This window comes from Anabrus simplex, chromosome 1 (genome assembly GCF_040414725.1).
Source record: "Anabrus simplex isolate iqAnaSimp1 chromosome 1, ASM4041472v1, whole genome shotgun sequence".
Lineage (NCBI taxonomy): Eukaryota > Metazoa > Arthropoda > Insecta > Orthoptera > Tettigoniidae > Anabrus > Anabrus simplex.
In genome coordinates, this window is record NC_090265.1 from 892,202,510 (window position 1) to 892,222,069 (window position 19,560).

The following is a 19,560-nucleotide window of genomic DNA, read 5'->3' on the forward strand; positions in this document are numbered from 1 at the left end:
GTCAGAAAATGAAGAAAAGCAGGTTCACCATTCAGGACTAAAGATTAAAGGTGTTAAAAGCGACTGTTTAGCCTTTGTTGATGATAAGGCACCAATTGCCAAAAACATCCCAGATGCACAGAAAACAACTTGCTATTCTACAAGAACAAGCAATGAAAATTGGACTTCAAAAATCATATTTAAAAAAATTATGACTGACATCAACACTGCCACTGGAAATTAACATTGGTACTGATAGCATCTTCAGAGTGAAGGAATTTAAATACCTAGGCAAATGGATTATAGAGAATGCTAATGAAAAGAAATCCATAATATCAAGAATTTAGAAGATGGAAAGCAGTTTCCATCTAACAAAAACTGCTTAGGAGAAACAGTACCTCTCCTGGGACAGTAAGATTCAACATTACATAACAATGATTAAACCAGAGGCACTGTATGTTTCAGTTACCCTCAGTCTGCAACAGAAAGAATTAAAGGAACAATTAGAGATTAAAGAACGAAAAATTATGACAAAAATCTTACAGCCAAGAGTTAAAAATGCTATTCATTACCCTAAATCCAATTGTGAAATATATTGTGTTTCCAAAATCACAGATATGATGTGACTGTAAAAATTGTAATTTGCAGGGGATTGAGAAAGAATGGACTCTCCCAGACTTTCCCATAAAATTTACAAATTTCTGCAAAACAGGCCACTAGACCGAAGTGGTGTAAACTAATGGAGAAAAACCTTATTGAAATAGAATCACTAAATCTACTAAATCGGAATGAAATTGGAATTATAGTCCAAACGTGGGGATTTGGGGAAGATGAACGGGAACCTATATAAGGTAAATGGTCAGTGGAACGGAGTCCGCCTCCATAGCGTAACGGTTAGTGTAATTAGCTGCCGTCCTCGGGGACCTGAGTTCGATTCCTGGTACTGCCATAAATTTAAGAATGACAGGAGGGCTGGTATGTAGTTGAAATGGTACATGCAGCTCACCTCCATTGGGGGTGTGCCTGAAAATAGCTGCACGAGTTACTTTACTTAGCGGAACTTACACAGCCCTTAAGAATGAAGAACTACTGGACAAGAAGAAAGGTCGAAAAAAGTTGATTCTGCATGTTCCAAGGTGACCTTTTTCAAGAAGAGGAAGAATACACGGTTAGAATAACTGTATTGTAAAACAAAAATTCTTAGTAGAATTATTAGTATATTATTACTAAACTATTAAACACTAAATTAATAATTGTTAGTAGGTAATTTTCATCTCTATTTCATTAATGCCAAATATATATATATATATATATATATATATATATACAGCAAACTCCCGATCATCTGGTTTGTGGATTATCCGTACATAGTTTAACAATTTAAAAAAATACAGAATGAAGCCTGAAGTACTGTATTCTGTTACAGTTAGAACAAATGCTTTTGTTTAGCATGCACCATTGTGTATGTAACTTACGTTTTACTGCCAGAAGATGCTACGGACACCATACCTACTGTCGGACATTACTGAAATATTTCCTGTTGTTTCCCATTTTAACTCCAGGTAAATTCCATAACTCTAACCTCGTAACATGTCCGTGATCAATTTTCTGTCTATATCTTTGCCAAACCATTTCCCTAGTAGCTAAATGTAGATTATTTCAAATACCCTAAAATGTATAAGAAAGATTAAAGTTTTCTTCTGGGATGGTTCCCTTCAGAATTCTTGCTCTGTTCATTTTGAATTTTCTTTTAGAGAATAGCAGTCGATGGGTATTACTAATCGACTCCAACATCGCCTTCGAATGTCGATGAGAGAGCTTGCAAGTGTACATAGCGAGAAAACAGTATGGTTCGCTGATTGATCTCATTTTGTGGCAAATGTTTCAGTTTTCTTATTCAAACAGCGTCACCTAACTTAACCGTACTGTATGTAACATAAAAACATATTTTAAGCACTAGTAGAGAAATCATAACCTTCTCGCTATAAATTTACATGATAATAGCCTTTCCGAAATGTAACCAGGTGCGAGAAAATATAATCTAACCTTGAAATCAGTGATGCGCTCTACCATATCTTGAGGTGTGTCACATTCTTAATTTCAGTGTAGAGTATTAAAATTAAGCAATCTTTTACTTAACCTTTGTTCTCTTACCTTTCCGATTTTCTTTACGGAATGGCAGTTGACAGGTATTACTAATCAACTTCAACATCACCTTCGAATGTCTACAAGAGAGCTCGCAAGTGCACGTAGTAAGAAAACGATACCGTTCCGAAGATGACTGATCGCATTTTGTATCAAACGCTTCAGTTTTTTATTCAAACAGCATCACCTAACCTAACTAAACCATACTATATGTATCATAAAAACATATTTCAAGCACCAGTAGCACCTTCTCGCTATAAATTTACATGAAAATAACCTTTCCGAAATTTAACCAGACGTGAGAAAATATAAACTAACCTCCGAAATAAAAGATGCACTCTGCCATATCTTGAGGCGTATCCCATTCTTACTTAATTGCAGTATTTAGCATTAAAATTAAGCGCAGATGTTAGGTCCCTTTAAACAACAAGCATCATCATCATCATCACATCAAAATTAAGTGCTAGTTTACTTCAGTCTTTATTTTTAATGAGTTAACAACTGCTATTGGATACGTTATTTATACATTTATTACAAAAACATGTTCTCTTTCATTTTCTTTTTTCTTTAGAAAACAGCAGTTGACGGGTATTACTAATGGATTGTGACATCGCCTTCGAATGTCGACGAGAGAGCTCTTTAGTGGATATAGTGAAGGAACAATACCAAAGATGGTCGATCGCATGCAATGTAATGGCTGGGTGCATTAATATTGTCAGTGGAATAAATCGTGCACGCTTAATCGCTCGTAATAACGGATGCATCAGTGATAGGGCTATCTCTGCAACCGAAGGATAATACACAGTTTAATATAGGAATTTTGAAGGGACAGAAAAGGCTGACGTTATAACAGAGTTCTCGTTACATCCCGTACTCACTACAGCGGACGTCTACTGTTTATTTTAATTTTTTTAGCCAACATAGGACTACTGTAGTCAGGTTTATGGATGTTTTTCTTCTTTTTGTCATCTTTTCTGAACGTAATATTCTGTCTGCTTCTGGAATCACTCTTCCTATTCTCTGTTTGTTAATTTTTGTCTGTAATCTATTGTGTTTATCTTTCAATATCTTGAGTGTATTTGTTTTGTATTTTAAATCTTCTATTGTCATATGTAACTCTTTCATGTCGTTTTTAAGTTCTGTGATCCATCTAATATTATTCTTACTGATTCTACTGATTCTATTTTCTGGTGACTGTTATAGATGGCCTAAGAATGATATCCATTTCTTTTTCTTTGTGCTAGTCGCAGGTTCTATTTCTTTATAAACTGGTTCATTGGAAGCTAGTCTCCATACTCCGTTTAGTTGATCATTTTTATTTAAACAGGAGCTCATTATTCTCCTTTCTAACTTGAGTACTTTATCTATTGCAACTGTGTTTGTTGTTTTGAATAATGTTTCACATGCATGTGTAATTTGTGGCTGGGTGACTGTTTTGTAGTGTTTCAATTTGGTTGCTATTGAGAGACACTTTTTATTATATATCTGTTCTTGGTAACATGCTGTGCTGTAACCAGTTTATCTATTCTATTTTGCCATGCTGGTTTCTCGTTCAGGTTATGTGTGATTATTTCACCTAAATATATAAATTTTTCTACAATTTTTATTTCTTTGTCTCCCAGCTTAATTTTGTTTGCAAGTGGAAGTTGAGTTAGCGTAATTTCTATTTCTTGAAATGAAATTTTCAAACCAATATTTTGAGCTATTTTCTGTAAAGATTCTATTATACAGGGACATTTTTTTTTATCAATTCGGGGGATTGTTGCCCGTGCTGCGAGCCTGTCTTCCGCTAAGCACTTTGCCGTGATGCGCTTCTTGCTGCCACAGGTTCCCCCTCCTTTCCAATCTGCTGGGAGCTTTATCAGCGTAAGATTCAGTTTAGTCAAGTGTTCATGTGTTAAGTGCTCAGTGTGTTGTTCCAATGCCATTTTCATTACATTAGCATGTACATATACATAATACCAAATACACCATAAACAATATATAGACAATACTAGACACTTCCGTATTCTCCAGTACTAAACAGAGAGACATGTTGACAGTGGCGCATCTGGCAGCTCAAACGTAAACATTAGGCAGCAAGATTGAAAGTACAAAAGTTACGGCTTAAAATTGATAGAAATAATGAAAATAAATAACAATTTTTTGCTTTGTTCTACTATGAAAGTTGAATGTTAATATTGATAAAAATAAACTCAATGATTTCGTTTTTCTAAATTCTTCGCTGAATGGTCAGCGTTAAGGCCTTCAGTTCAGAAGGTCCTGGATTCAATTCCCGGCCAGATTGGGGTTTTAATCACATCTAATTCTTTTGGCTCAGGGACTGGGTGTTTGTGTTTATTCCAACACATTTCTCTTCATATTCAGACAACACACTACACGTCCTGCCACCAGAGAAACATGCAATAGTGATTAGCAGACTTCAGATTTTTAGGTGCTTAAATATTATTTTAGCTGCCTAAAATAGACTCTCAAATAGGTTCTAAAATATTTTTAGGCAGATTTACTTTTACGTATGTTAATAGGCATCAATTAAAAACCATGTTTATTTTGCTAAATTGATAATAACTCCTTAGGGGAAAATGTATAAAACAAGTTTTACTCACCTCTTTGCTGCGAACGTCACAGAATATCATTTTACCATCCGATGTGAAATAGGGAAACTTCTGTAACCACTTTGTATTTAACGACGACTGGAACTTGACCTTTTCGGTATAATTCATAGTGTATAGTGCAGTACTACACTGTTTCAAGACCGTCCTGCTAGGTGCGCTGGCAATCAATGTCTTGCGATATCTCGCAAAGTGGTATGTATTTTCTATAGTGTATTTGATAATACCTTCATAAAGTACAGGAAATCTTGTGTGAAAACACTCTATGACTCAGTGCCGGATGAGCGCAGACTGCATTATAGCAAAGTGCTTGGTGGGAGACAGGTTCACAGCGCAGGTGACCAGGCAAGCTGCAATCCCCTGAATAGATAAAAAATGTCCCTATATTTAGAGGCATTAACATTTTTAAGCATCTTATTGAAAAGTTCCTACCTGTCTGACTTATATAACTGGCATTGCAATCTCTAGAGGTAAGTTTGTAAATCCCTGAATGTGGAAATTTATTTGAAGTGTTGATGGTATGGGTGTTGAAGAATAATTTGGAATTATTATTCTTTGTTTTAAAAGCAATGTTATCATTAAATCATTTAAATAAATGAGTGACTTGATACATAATAATAATAATAATAATAATAATAATAATAATAATAATAATAATAATAATAATAATAATAATAATAATAAGGATTACGGCGAAGACTGGTAAATGACCAGAAGCCAGAAAACATCTTGAGGCAACCTCTAGGGCTAACAACCCTAGTTGTAAAAGGATGGGTACCCGTCCAAAGCAAAGTCAAGTCAAAAAGCATGATGGCACAACATTTCAAGAAACATACCCCAGGGGGTAAATCTTCGGATAAATCCCTCGTCGTGAACGCCACGGCGCACGAGTCTCGTTCGGATTCTGGGGGAGACTCGACATCATGCAAGAGACGAGTCGGAGCGTCTCGGTGTACCCCGAAGAGTCAAAAACTCAGGCCAAAATCTAAAACCTTCCTAGCAACTTTCAACATAAATTCACTTACACAAGCTGGCAAGTTGAAAACCCTCACCAAAGCTCTTCACGAAAATCAGATATCCATAGTGGCCCTACAGGAAAAAAGGTACCCAGATGAAGAGATTTTTGAATCTGAAGGCTACCGATTTTTCAAGAGCAAAGCCCAAAGAGGAATCCTCAATGGAGCTGTGATGCTTGGAACCGCGTTTGCTGTTAGAACCAGGATCCTTATATCGGTTGCAAATTTCGAACCTGTGAATGACAGATTGTCTATACTCACAATTAAATGCGCGAACAAAACCTACGCCCTAGTTAACGCACATGCTCCTACAAACGATAAGAACAAATCTGATCCAGACGAAGTTGATAATTTCTGGGACCTACTGGATGAAAAATTGAACAAAATCCCCAAACACCATGTCAAGCTTCTTTTGGGTGACTTCAATGCCCAACTAGGTCGTGAGCAGAAGTACAAGAAAATTATAGGAAATTACCCTGCTCACAAAAGAACCAATCCCAACGGCAAAAGACTGGTGACCATTTGGGAAAATCACAACCTGCAGGTCATGTCGACCCACTTTCGCCATCTACCCAGAAAGCAAATGACTTGGTGTTCTCCTGTCCAAGCTCTCGGAGAGTTCCAAATTGATCATGTTGCGATCTCCAGGAGAAACAGCCCTGAGATTATGAATGTCAAGGTAAAGAAAGGCATCAATGTGGCCTCAGATCATTATATGTCTCTTATCAAATTCAAACCAATTCCCGCAAACACAAGGAAGACAACCAAACAGATCACACGCTTCGACAATGATAAACTTCGGCAAAGTGTCGAGGAGTTCCAGGAGAAGGCTAGACCAAATGACTGTGACTTTAACAACGCCAAAAGTCTCCTTGTTGAGGCCGCCAAAGACGTTGCAGAAATCAAGAGAAGCAAAAAGCATGCCTGGTGGAATAGTACCTGCGAATCAGTCCTCCAAGAAAGACTCAATGCGTGGAAACAGTACAACTCTACGAAATCAGAAAATGATTGGGAAACTTACAAAACCCAACGTGCCCAAGCAGCTAGGGTGTTCAGAACTGAGAAACGTAAATACGAAAAATCTCTCATTGAAAAGATAGAACAAAACTTCAGGAAGAATGAAAGCAGAGAGTACTACAGAGCCTTCAAATGCAAACTCACTGGCTACAAAACCACCATCTCTATGCTTCGAGCGAACGGACGGCACACTGGCGACGTCAAATGAAGAAAATTGCAGCATTCTGGCAGATTACTTCAAGAATTTACTTAATTGCTCTAAACCGCAAAGCGCCATTGAGACCAAGGAACCCTTACTCAGGTACCCAGATTCCAGACCACCCAACAGAGATGAAATCAAGCGCCACATTGCCCATCTCAAAAATAACAAAGCGCCGGGTGAAGACTCAGTAGTACCAGAACTATGGAAATATGCCCCAGAGGAATCACTTGATATCTTGCAAAAGCAAATAGAAGAAATTTGGAACAAGGAGACCCTACCCGAAGATTGGAAAATAGCTTTGATCCATCCATTACACAAAAAAGGCAGCATGAAGAACATCAACTACAGAGGAATATCTTTGCTACCCGTGACTTACAAAATTCTATCACTTGCCATCCTGGAGCGTTTGGAAGCACAAGTCGAACATCAAATAGGTGAATACCAAGGAGGGTTCAGAAAAGGTTGCTCAACAGCTGAACAGATCCAAAATCTCAAAACGATCATCAGATATAGTACACTAAGGTCCAAGCAGTATGTGTCTGTCTTTGTGCACTTTAAGAAAGCGTACGACTCCATTGACCGGGAAGTCCTGCTAAACATCTTAAATGAATTTGGAGTCGATTTGAAACTGCTGGCATTAATTAGAGCCACCCTGACCGATACAAAATCCAAGGTGAAGTTCCACGGATGTCTCTCGCATTCCTTTGACATCAAAACAGGTGTCCGACAAAGTGATGGGCTATCCCCGATACTCTTCAACTGTGTTCTTGAAAAGATCATCAGAACCTGGCGGGTGAGATTACAGGAAACCAACTACAGTCCATTGAGAATAGGAACCAAATTCAAAGGGATCGCAACAGACTGCTTAGCATTTGACGATAATATTGCTGTTCTCTCAACCGACATAGAAACCGCTAGAGCTCAAGTTGAAATTTTAAAGGAAATTGCCGAACAAACTGGTTTGCAGATATCGTTTGAGAAAACAGAAGTAATGACTAACATCAAAGAGGCTCCACCAAAACTCCATACAAAATACAGGGACATCACCCGAATAGACAAATTCAAATACCTGGGTGAGATCATCATGAAAAATGGACTGGACAAAGAAGCACTTCAGGAGCGAGTACGCAAACTGGAAATAGCCTACCAAACATCCCGCACAATCTACAACAAAAAATGCCTTTCCCAAAACACCAAGATACGTCACTATGAAACAGTTCTGAAGCCAGTAGTTCTATATGCAGCTGAAACCCTGTCTCTAAATGACAACAAAGGACTCCTTGAAGAACTGGAGAAAAGAGAACGCAAAATTGTGAGAGGAATCTTGGGATCAAAGTACAGAAATGGAATCCATCAAAAGAGATCCAACAAGGAAGTCTACAGCAAAATAGAGAAAATTACCGACACAATCAGAAAAAGACGGGCACGATTTTACGGTCATCTGAAAAGAATGGACGGAAGAAAAGAAATCTTTCACTTTTCTGATTCAAACCCCAAAACCACAATTCCCTGGTTTAGAAATACCAAAGAAGACCTGCAAATGCTACATATCTCAGCTGAAGACGCCTCTAACAGAGATCTCTTCCGCAAGAAAATATTGACGAACGGGCTAAACCGAGACGAGCAACCGAAGAGAAGACACGGTGCCCCTTGGACAGAGGAGCGTAAGCAGGCGCACTCACAAAGAATGAGGAAAATTTGGGCTCTAAAGAAGGCCAAGTTCAGTGTCAAATGCAGCAAGACTTAACGTGGTGCTTGATGGCCCCAGCGAATTATATATATAATAATAATAATAATAATAATTTATAATTTATTAAATTTATTATTATTGTTATTATTATTATTATTGTTATTATTATTATTATTATTATTATTATTATTATTATTATTATTATTATTATTATTAAAAGTGAAGGTTGCATAGTTCTTTTTTTTTTTTTTTTTTGTTCTTTAGTTGTATTGATAAGTGTGGTTTTAGGCTTATTCTTGATTTTATTTATTATTTTGCTAACATAGTTGCTTCTATTAAACTTATAACCATTTTCTTTGGCTATGGTAAAGTTTGTGTTTATTTCTTTCGTATACCACTAGTTATTTTTAGAAAGAGGAATATTATGAGCTCTATAGATTAAACTATAAAAAGCTACTTTTTTGTGGGATCCTGGGTGTATTGAATCTTGTCTGATTGTGTTGCTTGTACATGTTGGTTTGAGATATATGGCATATGAGGGTGAGTTTTTGTCTTTTGACAGACAAATCTAAAAAATTAAGTGTGTAATTACTTTCTGTTTCAATAGTAAATTTTTTGTAAGGGTTTAGTTTATTGAAGTAGTTGAGTATAGTGGTACTGTTAGTGATTTGTTCATCAATAATGGTAAAATTATCGTCAACAAAACATATAATATGCTTACAATATTGTTATATCCAAAAAAATATATCATTCATTTTGTTAGTGATTTGATTGTATTCAAGATTGTCTGTATACATTTCTGCTAAGATTCCTGATGCTGGTGCACCCATGGGCAGTCCATTTTGTTGGTAAATTTTATTGTTAAATGTGAAGTAGTTATTATTAAAGACAAATTTTAAAATGTTAATGAACTTGTTAATTTCTAAGCTACTCACATGACTATGTTCTTGTAAATTGTTGTTTATAAGAACAATAGTTTCTTTTATTGGGAGGTTAGAGTACATGTTGGTAATATTGAAGGAATGTAAAGAATGGGAAGGTTGTATGTTTACATTTTTAACGATATCGCAAAAGTTGAATTGGATTCTTAATCATTGTTTTGTTATAAAATGTGTATTTATTGAGAAAAGTGTGTATACAGTATAGTGGGATAATTTATACAGGGTGAAATTCACAAGTCCTCTAGAAACCATTTGCACTTACTTACTACGATCCTAGAAATGGGCGAACAATCGTTTTCATTGGTCAGCTTTGAAAAACGCCCTTTCTACGTCGTGGGCATGAATTTATTTGCTATTGACGATTAAGATGCGAGATACCATACCACCTGGACTACCTTTACGAAATAAAAAACATACGCCCCAACCCAGGATCGACCCATCGACCTCCTGTATGCTAACCCAAAACACTATCCACTGCACTAACTGTACAGCATGACTGATATGTGCTGACAGAGGTAGTTACCCTACATCTGGTTACAGTGTTGCCAGATTGCTACTCTTCAATGTCCTTTTTCTGCCGAATATACTCGCAAGACAAACTTTTGTGAGAGAAATTTTTTTATTGCTGGTATGTAAGGAGTCGCGCTGCGACACCCGGGTGCGCGAATTTCGGTTCATCCTATATGTAGTGCTGTTCTTGAAGTTGATGATCATTCTAGTAGGAATATGGTCTGAGTGTGGATACTAGCAATTTCAAGTGTGTCACAATTTCGTCACTTACACTGCTTTGTAGAATTTCTTTTTTCGCTGCTAACTTGTTCTATTATCTCGGCTAAGTTAAGAGTTACATATACTGTATGTAATTTATACTACAGTAAAGACACAGATACTAAATTTAGTATAATGATCTATGAATGTATCTGTACAATCGAATTTCACTCTTTAAGTACTTACAACTTACATTATTATTGCGAAACCTACGGATTATCGTTGCCCCCCCCCCCGCCAGGGGTCCGCAGACCACAGTTAGGGCACAGCGGTTCCCACACTTTTTCGTCTCGTGTACCCCTTACTACCCATTTTATGGAAGTAGTACCCTCAAACCGTACCCTTGATTTGTACCACTTTGCTACATAACCACATAGGCAATTTCAGTAGAATGCTGTATACATAACATACTGTATGTATGTAAGTTTCGTATGAAGATGTATTGTTATTGTCCATTATTTTATTAGGCACTATCTTAAAAAAATAAATACATACATACATTATCATTATAGACCGTTATGCCTTTCAGCGTTCAGTCTTCAAGCCTCTATCCTCTATTTGCAGCTAGTGCTGTGGCCTCATTTAGTTCTATACCTCTTATCTTCAAATCGTTAGAAACTGAGTCTAACTATTGTCGTCTTGGTTTCCCTCTACTTCTCTTACCCTCTATAACAGAGTCCATTATTCTTCTAGGTAACATATCCTCCTCCATTCGCCTCACATGACCCCACCACCAAAGCCTGTTTATGCGTACTGCTTCATCCATCGAATTCATTCCTAACTTAGCCTTTATCTCTTAATTCCAAGTACCCTCCAGCCATTGTTCCAACCTATTTGTACCAGCAATCATTCTCGCTACTTTCATGTCTATTACTTCTAACTTATGAATAAGATATCCTGAGTCCACCCCACTTTCACTACCGTAAAGCAAAGTTGGTCTGAAAACAGACCGATGTAAAGATAGTTTTGTCCGGGAGCTGACTTTCTTCTTACAGAATACTGTTGATCGCAACTGTGAGCTCACTGCATTAGCTTTACTACACCTTGATTAAATCTCACTTACTAGATTATCATCCTGGGAGAACACACAACCTAAATACTTGAAATTATCTCACTGTTCCAGCTTTCTATCACCAATCTGACATTCAATTCTGATGAATTTCTTACCTACTCACATCAATTTAGTCCGAAAAGCTGATTTTCATACTATACTCATTGCACCTATTTTCAAGTTCCAAGATATTAGACTACAGGCTTTCCGGCACAATCTGCCATTAAGACCAAGTCGTCAGTGTACCGGGCGGTACACCTCCGCGCCGCTAATTCAAACTTTGCGCCAGTTGAAACTCCTCTACTGGAGGAAGCCTGAACTTTAACTATCGTGTTAATTCTCAAGTTTCTCAGAAGATGTCGCTACTTGTAAATTTTGAAGGATTCTGAACTATGTCAATTTCGATTCATTGTTGTTTTCTCTGTAGCAAGAAGTGTGAACATTCTCTTCTAGATGACACTACTTACGAACTACTATTGTGCACCCTAGTGCGAAGTGAGGGAACCCTTTTTTGAAGAAATTTAGTATTTATAAGTTTGTTCCTTATTAAATTTCTTTCAGCTTGTGTTTAAGTTGGCAACGTTAACCCTTTCATTCTGCCAGTTTTGAAACTGGCCAATCATAAATTTCTGTAATTAATTTTCCACCAATCCTGGTTTTCTTCTTCAATTCTGACATGTAATGTTTTGGTCGTCCAATAAAAGGCTTGTGGGCGGGTGTTCTCATTCATGAAAGGTCTCGAATGTTCCGCGAGGGTATATAAACTGCTGATTTTCGGGTCCCCGCGCCACTTCAGTAACACCTATCATTGTGTAAATTATGTAGCAGGGGGCAGGAAGCGCCTCTTTCTTCGGGCAGCATTTCATCCATAAGGTAATGGCCTTTTAATAACTTCTTTTCTTGCCAGCTCAGCAGTTTAACTCTCGGGGCAGGTTTGATACCTTTTATCATGTAACTTTCCTCTAAAATGTAATAGACTCTTGGTATAAATTTTATCTCCTTAAACTACAAATTGGGATAGAGAGTGCCTAACCCTCTCGAGCTCCCTTTCATATTGTTTTTGAGGTGACTACGTTTTCTCAACCATTTTTCTTCGTTTCGTTATGTAATAGTTTTCCTATCGTGTCACCTCTTTAGTATGGGATTAGCCCTTCCGTATGCGGCCTAGTGCCCAGTAGGTTTTAATAAAGTGTATTAGGAGTGCAGTTTCGCCTCCTCTCAAGTTGGTATTTCGGAGGCCATGTAATTGACCTGTTTCTTTACTTAATAGGCCTCAGTAGGTTGGATATTTTTACCCCTGTTTTCGTGTGTTTGGAGGTCAGCTTGAAAGTTGAGTTTGGTGTGGCCTTTGATAGGCTGGAACTTTGAGAGCGGGTTGCTCTTTCAAAAAAGGTTTCTGTGTGCCTCGAGGAGGCGTTACTGTGTAATTGGGAGTAAGTGCCCCCGGGCATGATAGGGGTTTTCTCCCCCTTTTGTTGAATCTTGTATATTCGAGTACAGTTGGGCTAATTGCTCAAGAATTGTGTGTCTGGGTCTCAGAGCCCAAATCCTGTAACTACTGTAATTGTACATTCTTGATTGGTTGGTAGGCTACTGTGTACCTGTTATATTTGTTATTTATTGATCTTGAAAAGAAAATATAACCTTGTTAAATTTTAAATTAACTTTAATTTCGTAGATTGAGACCTATTCATCCCAGCACCTTCTTTCACCTCTAACTACCATGGATAACTCCGTAACAGTCAGCATAGGCCAGACTGCTTACTACATTTCCACCTAACTGAATCCCTCCCTGCCACTTTATACCTTTCAGCAGATGATCCATGTAAACTATGAACAGCGAAGGTGAAAGATTACAGCCTTGTCTAACCCCTGTAAGTACCCTGAACCAAGAATTCAGTCTACCATCAATTCTCACTGCAGCCCAATTGTCAACATAAATGCCTTTGATTGATTTTTATAATCTACTTTTAATTCTATAGCCTCCCAGTACGGAGAACATCTTTTCCCTCGGTAACCTGTCATATGCTTTCTCTAGATCTACAAAACATAAACACAGCTGTCTATTCCTCTCATAGCATTTTTCAATTACCTGGCGCATACTGAAAATCTGATTCTGACAGCTCCTCTGTGGTCTGAAACCACACTGGTTTTAATCCAACTTCCTTTCAACCACTGATCGCACCTTCCCTTCCAAGATGCTAATGAAACTTTGCCTGGTATACTAATCAATGAGATACCTCGATAGTTGTTGCAATCCTTCCTGTTTCCTTGCTTATAGATAGGTGCAATTATTGCTTTTGTCCAATCTGAAGGTACCTTACCAACACTCCATGCTAATCTTACTACTCTATAAAGCCATTTCATCCCTGGCTTCCCACTATACTTCACCATTTCAGGTCTAATTTCATCTATTCCTGCTGCTTTATGACAATGGAGTTTATTTACCATCCTTTCCACTTCCTCAAGCATAATTTCACCAACATAATTTTCCTCCTCCCTATGAGCTTGGTTGTTCGCAACACACCACGAGGAAGATTTCCTTTTACGTTGAGAAGATGTTCAAAATATTCCCTCCACCTCTCCAGTGATTCCCTGGAATCTGTTATGAGTTCACCTGAATTACCCAAAACACCATTCTTTTTCTTTTTTCCCTCCCTTCCTAATATTCTTTATTACTGTCCAGAAAGGTTTCCCTGCTACATGAATTAGCCTTTCCAGGTTATTACCAAAAGGTCAAAAAGCCGTATAAAGATATCGGTATACTGTTTTCATATTCGTAAATGATAAACAGGAGCTTGTAAAATAATGTGCTTATGTTCTCATGGGGTGATTAATAACCGAGATATTGATATTAACTCCATATTTTTAAATGGAACAGCACGAATACATAGTTCAACTGTGTACAAGTAAAAATATGAATGGATGAAAACCATAACGGTATAAGTAGCATTTTGGTCATTCAGAGAAAAAGGCATTTAAACATCTTCAACACTCATATAAAGCATGCTATTTGTAGTTATACCACCCATCACTAGACGCAGAATATTACCGCTATCACTTGTATCTCTTTGCTGGTGAAAGGATACATCCTCTTGGAGTTACATCCTGCACTTAACTCATTTTTTTTAAATGTCACTTATGCTGTTATGGTTTTCATCCATTCATATGTAAGTACTCTCAAAATCAGAAATTATTTTTTGAGATTTCAATAAAAACTGCATTTGGGCTTTAGCGTGCCGCATCAGACAGCGTGCGGTCGGCCAAGGACCTATTGGCACGCAAGCTGTTTCCTGGCATTGATTCCAGCCACAGAACGGATACTAGGCATGTACTGTATACTATCATACACGTAATGTGATGTACCGTAACATGTCCTGGATGTGCAACGTTATTATATGACTGGCAAGCATACAACGGGGAAGGGAGATTATTCGGACATTATTCATTTGATTTTCTTGAAGGAGCTCCTCAGGTATCCTCTGTTACGTTTATTTCTCAATTCATACATTAGTATGTATTGTACACTCAAACCAGTGATAATTATAGCTTTTGTTTTCCTTTGAAGTTGAAGTAATTACTTTAGTCCTTTTAAAAACATCAACCCTCCCTGTCCTGTCATGAGTTTGCCTATCATACACACTTTGCAAACTCATCACGTGTATGATATGTTTACGTGCCTGGTATCCATTCTGTAGCTGGAATCACACCCAGGAAACTGCTTGCGCGTCAATATGTCCTTGCCCGACTGCACGCTGTCTAATGCGACATGCAAAACCGCGCATGCTATTCTCAAAAACTGTCCGATTTTGAAAATATTTACGTATTTGAACTTGTATGCAGTTGAACGTTTAGGCCAGCTGTATGAATTTGTGCCGTTCCATTTTAAAATATGGAGTTAGTATCAATATCTCGGTTATTAATCACCCCATGAGATACATAGCACACTATTTACAAGCCCCTGGATATCATTTATGAATATGAAAGCAGAATACTGATATCTTTAATGGTTTCGACATTATTTCCTCGTAACATCTTAGGTGAATAACCCTGTATTTCACCTCTTGTCTTGTCGAAATATATTCCTACATTTTAATAAGTTTTGAAGATAGTGGCTAAAACCACTACTATATATAGCTCGCAGGGTTATTTCAGAACCCTGAGAAATGGCTGTGCGATTGAACTTTCTTTTATTTATTAATGCTAATATTGGAAGAGTTGTTTTTGTTGTAGGCACATATTATTTACATTGCAGATACAGAACAAGTCTCACAGATGCTTTTCAGAGCAATCTCATGATTTATGTGCCTGGGTACTTTTCTTAAGGGTTTGGGAGAATAGAAATAAAATAGTCAACGAAGCATTCTTATTTTGCATCTTATTGAAAACTGTGTTGGAAACTGAATAATTGTAATATGGTTGTATTTCACAGTACCTTATATTGTTTTATCAAATATAAATAAAACAGCTACATATTATCTGCGAAGAGAAGTAAGACATCTAAAATATGTAAGAAATAATGTCCTGTCAGTTATAGAGTATATTATTAATGCGATCCTTGAGCCTGTTTGACGTATTTATCATTTTGAAATCAGGTTCAAATGTTGATAACTACATTCTTAAATCAGGGCTTACATTCAGGTTGTTCTGATATTTGCTTTTAATTCAAGAATACAAAGAGAAAGCTCTCTCTACTAGTTCAGTACTAGTAGATAGTTTAAAACCTGAAGTGCTTTTCACGTAGAGGTCTGTATTCCTAACTGATATTTGCCCAGAAATTTCCAAGGGTTTTCATTTTGAAATCAGACTTTAACAAATTATCTGTTGAAATTCCAATTAATATTTTCTTTTCATGACTGTTCAGTTTGTTTTTCAAGACAAATTTTAATGTTTATAAAGGAACTTTATACTTGTTTCATCCTTTGTACTTCTGATCAATTGTGACAAGACCTTTCATTTAAATTGTGAATTTTCCTAGTCTAAGTAGAACTCAGGACTTTCAAGATTCCATCTTGAGTTAAATAATTATGTTATGTTAAAGTGTTGTTCTGATTGGGACTCTCATATTTACAGAGAAGCTCTATATGTGGTTCTACCTTTGTATAACATTTCATTTATGACAAGAATTTTTATTTATTTGAGAATCTTACGGTTCTAAGTTGAACTCAATACTTTCAAAGTTCTAACTTGAGTGAAAAGAATTATGTTGTGTTAAGTTTCATTCTAATCGTGACTTCAAGATTTTGAAATTGTGATTATTTGAAGTTTTCTCCAGATACTTTTAGGGGCATCATAAGTCCCATATGAAGAGTGTTTATATGTACATTGATATAATGATATATTTATTTACGTTTGCCTGTTCTCATGTTTGGCTGAAGATGATGCTCACCAGCGTCGAAACTAGTTCCAAGCAAATGTTGTAACTTATTTAGTTTAATGTTAGTACCGGTATTGAAAAGGTGGATTTTTACCTATAATTCAGTAAGAGCTTTCAACAGCATTTTCATTGTCTTTATTTAACCTGCCACTAGATATGATGAAACGTGTGCCCCATGTTTTGTAGTTTTTAGGCAGTTCGAAAAAACTATGTACTGAGCATGTTTAGTGTTTAAATAGTGCATAAGTAAAAAGGGTTTAATGCTACCATTACTTAAAACCTCACCACATAAAACACATGATGGATTCGGACTTCCTCCTCCCCAGTAAATGAAAATCCATGTTTTAAATACCGTACTCATCCAAATATTTCCGTTTCTTCTGATCAGCTCCAGTACTTGAAATGTGAGTTTTACTACACTAGTGTCCAAAAGTTAAGCATAAGTTACGAGTCAGCAAGGCAACAGGAAATAGACCGTAAATCGTACGACATATGCATCTACCAACCTTACGTTTTCGCTCTGTACATTGACTGAGCAAATGTCATGGGATAGCGGAGCATTGATGCGCAGGTGTGTTGTCTGCGCACCACACGCCCCCTGTGCCAGCGGCAGTTGTATAGAAGACCTTGTGAGCAGTGGATGTGCATGTGACAGGTGTAACATGGAACATCGTCGTGAGCTGACACCGTTCGAACAGGGTATGGTGGTCAGTGCCCGACAGATGGAAAGTGCGATTTCGGAAGTGGTGCGGGTATTCGGCTTCACACACCGTGTCCAGGGTGTATTATAAATGGTTGAATGCGGGTGTTACCGTCCAAAACAGACGAACGACCGGCCGTCCAGCCACCCTCGATGACCGTGACCGGCGACATCTGAGACGGATTGTCAATAGTGACAGATGGGCAACCATGCAACAAATCACGGCTCAATTCAACACAGTCTGTGCTAGACACGTCTCCCAGTCAACAATCCGTAGGAACATGGGTTCTATGGGGTATGAGAGTCGGCGCCACTGTTAACCCAACGTCATCGGGCACGACGACACGCATTTGTCGCCAGTCACCAGGGATGGACACTGGAACAATGGCGTAACATGATATGGTCGGACGAATCACGATTTCAACTGCACCATGCCGATGGGAGGCACCGTGTATGGCGCAGACCACATGAAGCGATGGATCCCACCTGCCTCGAAGGTGTGGTCCAGGGCGCTGGTGTCTCTGTAATGGTCTGGGGTGCACTTTCCTGGTTTGAAATGGGCCCCCTTGTTGTTCTGGAAGAGACTTTGAATGGTACGCGGTATGTTGAGCTGCTCGGAGACCATCTCCACCCATTTTTGGCCTTCCAGCGCCCAGATGCACAGTGGGTAATTTCTAGCATCCAGCCGGCCAGAAATAAGATTTTCAACCCTTGTCTTTGGTGCGCATTTTCTGTGAGTCGTGTTTATAAGACCTTTGGGTACAGTAATTAAGTATTGAAAAGTCGCATTGTCTGATTATCTAAGCCCTAAAGTGGCCCTCCTCCGTTAGATCATCATATTCTGGCGAGGCGACCGCGTTGTTAATATAATGTGAGGGCTCAGTAAGGACGTCAAAACGAAATATTTCTTTAGCTTGCAATGTGATTATATTAAATGAAGGTATGTATTTTACATAGTATGTAGCATTTTCTGAAAATTACTATATTTTTGTCTGGAATATGCACTATCTCTATCTAATTATACAAATTTGTGCTGATTGGATTGCCTTTGATTTCTGCAATGAAAGTATTTGGAGGAGTTATCTATACTTTAATGAATAGAAAACTGTGACTTTTTGCTGCGAGCAGGCGCGACCATGAAAGTAATTAATTTTTTTCAGAAGCCATGCACTCTGTAACCCAGAGGTCAGTTTTCGAGCTGTTGAGGAACAGCAGGGAATATAAGCGGAACAATGATGTTGTGAATGTTGTAATTGAACATGTAGGCTTTGAGGATTGTTCCGAGGATATATCCAAGTCAATAAGGAAATCTGTTCGTATTTTGTGTGCTAAAATTCGATCATGCTGGACAAAATATAGTAGAAAAAGGGACAAATTGCTGAAGTACAATAAAAGTTGGTTCGACCAGAGAATCAGCCTTGCAGAAGGACATGCATCACAACGTCAGGATGAGCCTGCCAGTACTAGCTCATTCCATGTTAAGAAAACAGTATTGATCTTATGACAAGAGGGTTGCCTTATTGAATAGGCTTTTCTCAACACCACCACGGTAAAACGGCAGCACATAAATTTGTGACTTTCAGTATTTAAGTTCAAGACAAAAAGCTGAAGAAACCAAGCTACAAGTTATTTTTGTGAACTAAAGGGGACGCGGGGTTTACAGGGGCCACTTTTGGTCTGTACAGAATCAGAGGAAAACTACGGAACATAAGAAACCTCAGCGCTGAGATATAAGGCAAATTGAGGGAGAAAATAGACGAATAATTATATGGGCTCGAGGGGCGGGGGGTGTATTTAATTGCATTTAATAAATATATCCAGACAATAAAAGCTAGAAAAAAAGACGCAATAAATAAATACTGCAGATGACTATAAAAGATCACAGTATTAATGTTAAAGAAAGAAATCACACACATAGGCTTATAGCATAACTCTCACTCAACACAATACAATTACTCACTGATTTAAAGCCTAAAATACACACGCAATAAATAAATACTGTAGATGACTTCACTACAAAAGTGAGGTGCCAGCGGTTCACAGAGCGGTTGAATATGAGTTA

The 19,560-nt window shown here is 37.7% G+C and overlaps 1 protein-coding gene across 5 annotated transcripts in view; it reads left to right on the plus strand.

The window, feature by feature from the left end:
- LOC136857708 (F-box only protein 39) overlaps positions 1-19,560 on the plus strand; it is a 131,897-nt gene that overhangs the window by 19,664 nt on the left and 92,673 nt on the right. Inside the window, exon 1 of one of the 5 annotated variants that reach the window (XM_067136575.2) lies at positions 3,892-3,990. The exons of the other annotated variants lie outside the window; for them this stretch is intronic. Coding sequence (XP_066992676.2) covers positions 3,931-3,990 — 60 coding nt within the window. The 5' untranslated portion in view covers positions 3,892-3,930. Of the gene's footprint in view, positions 1-3,891; positions 3,991-19,560 lie in introns of those variants that run through there. 5 annotated transcript variants of the gene reach the window in all.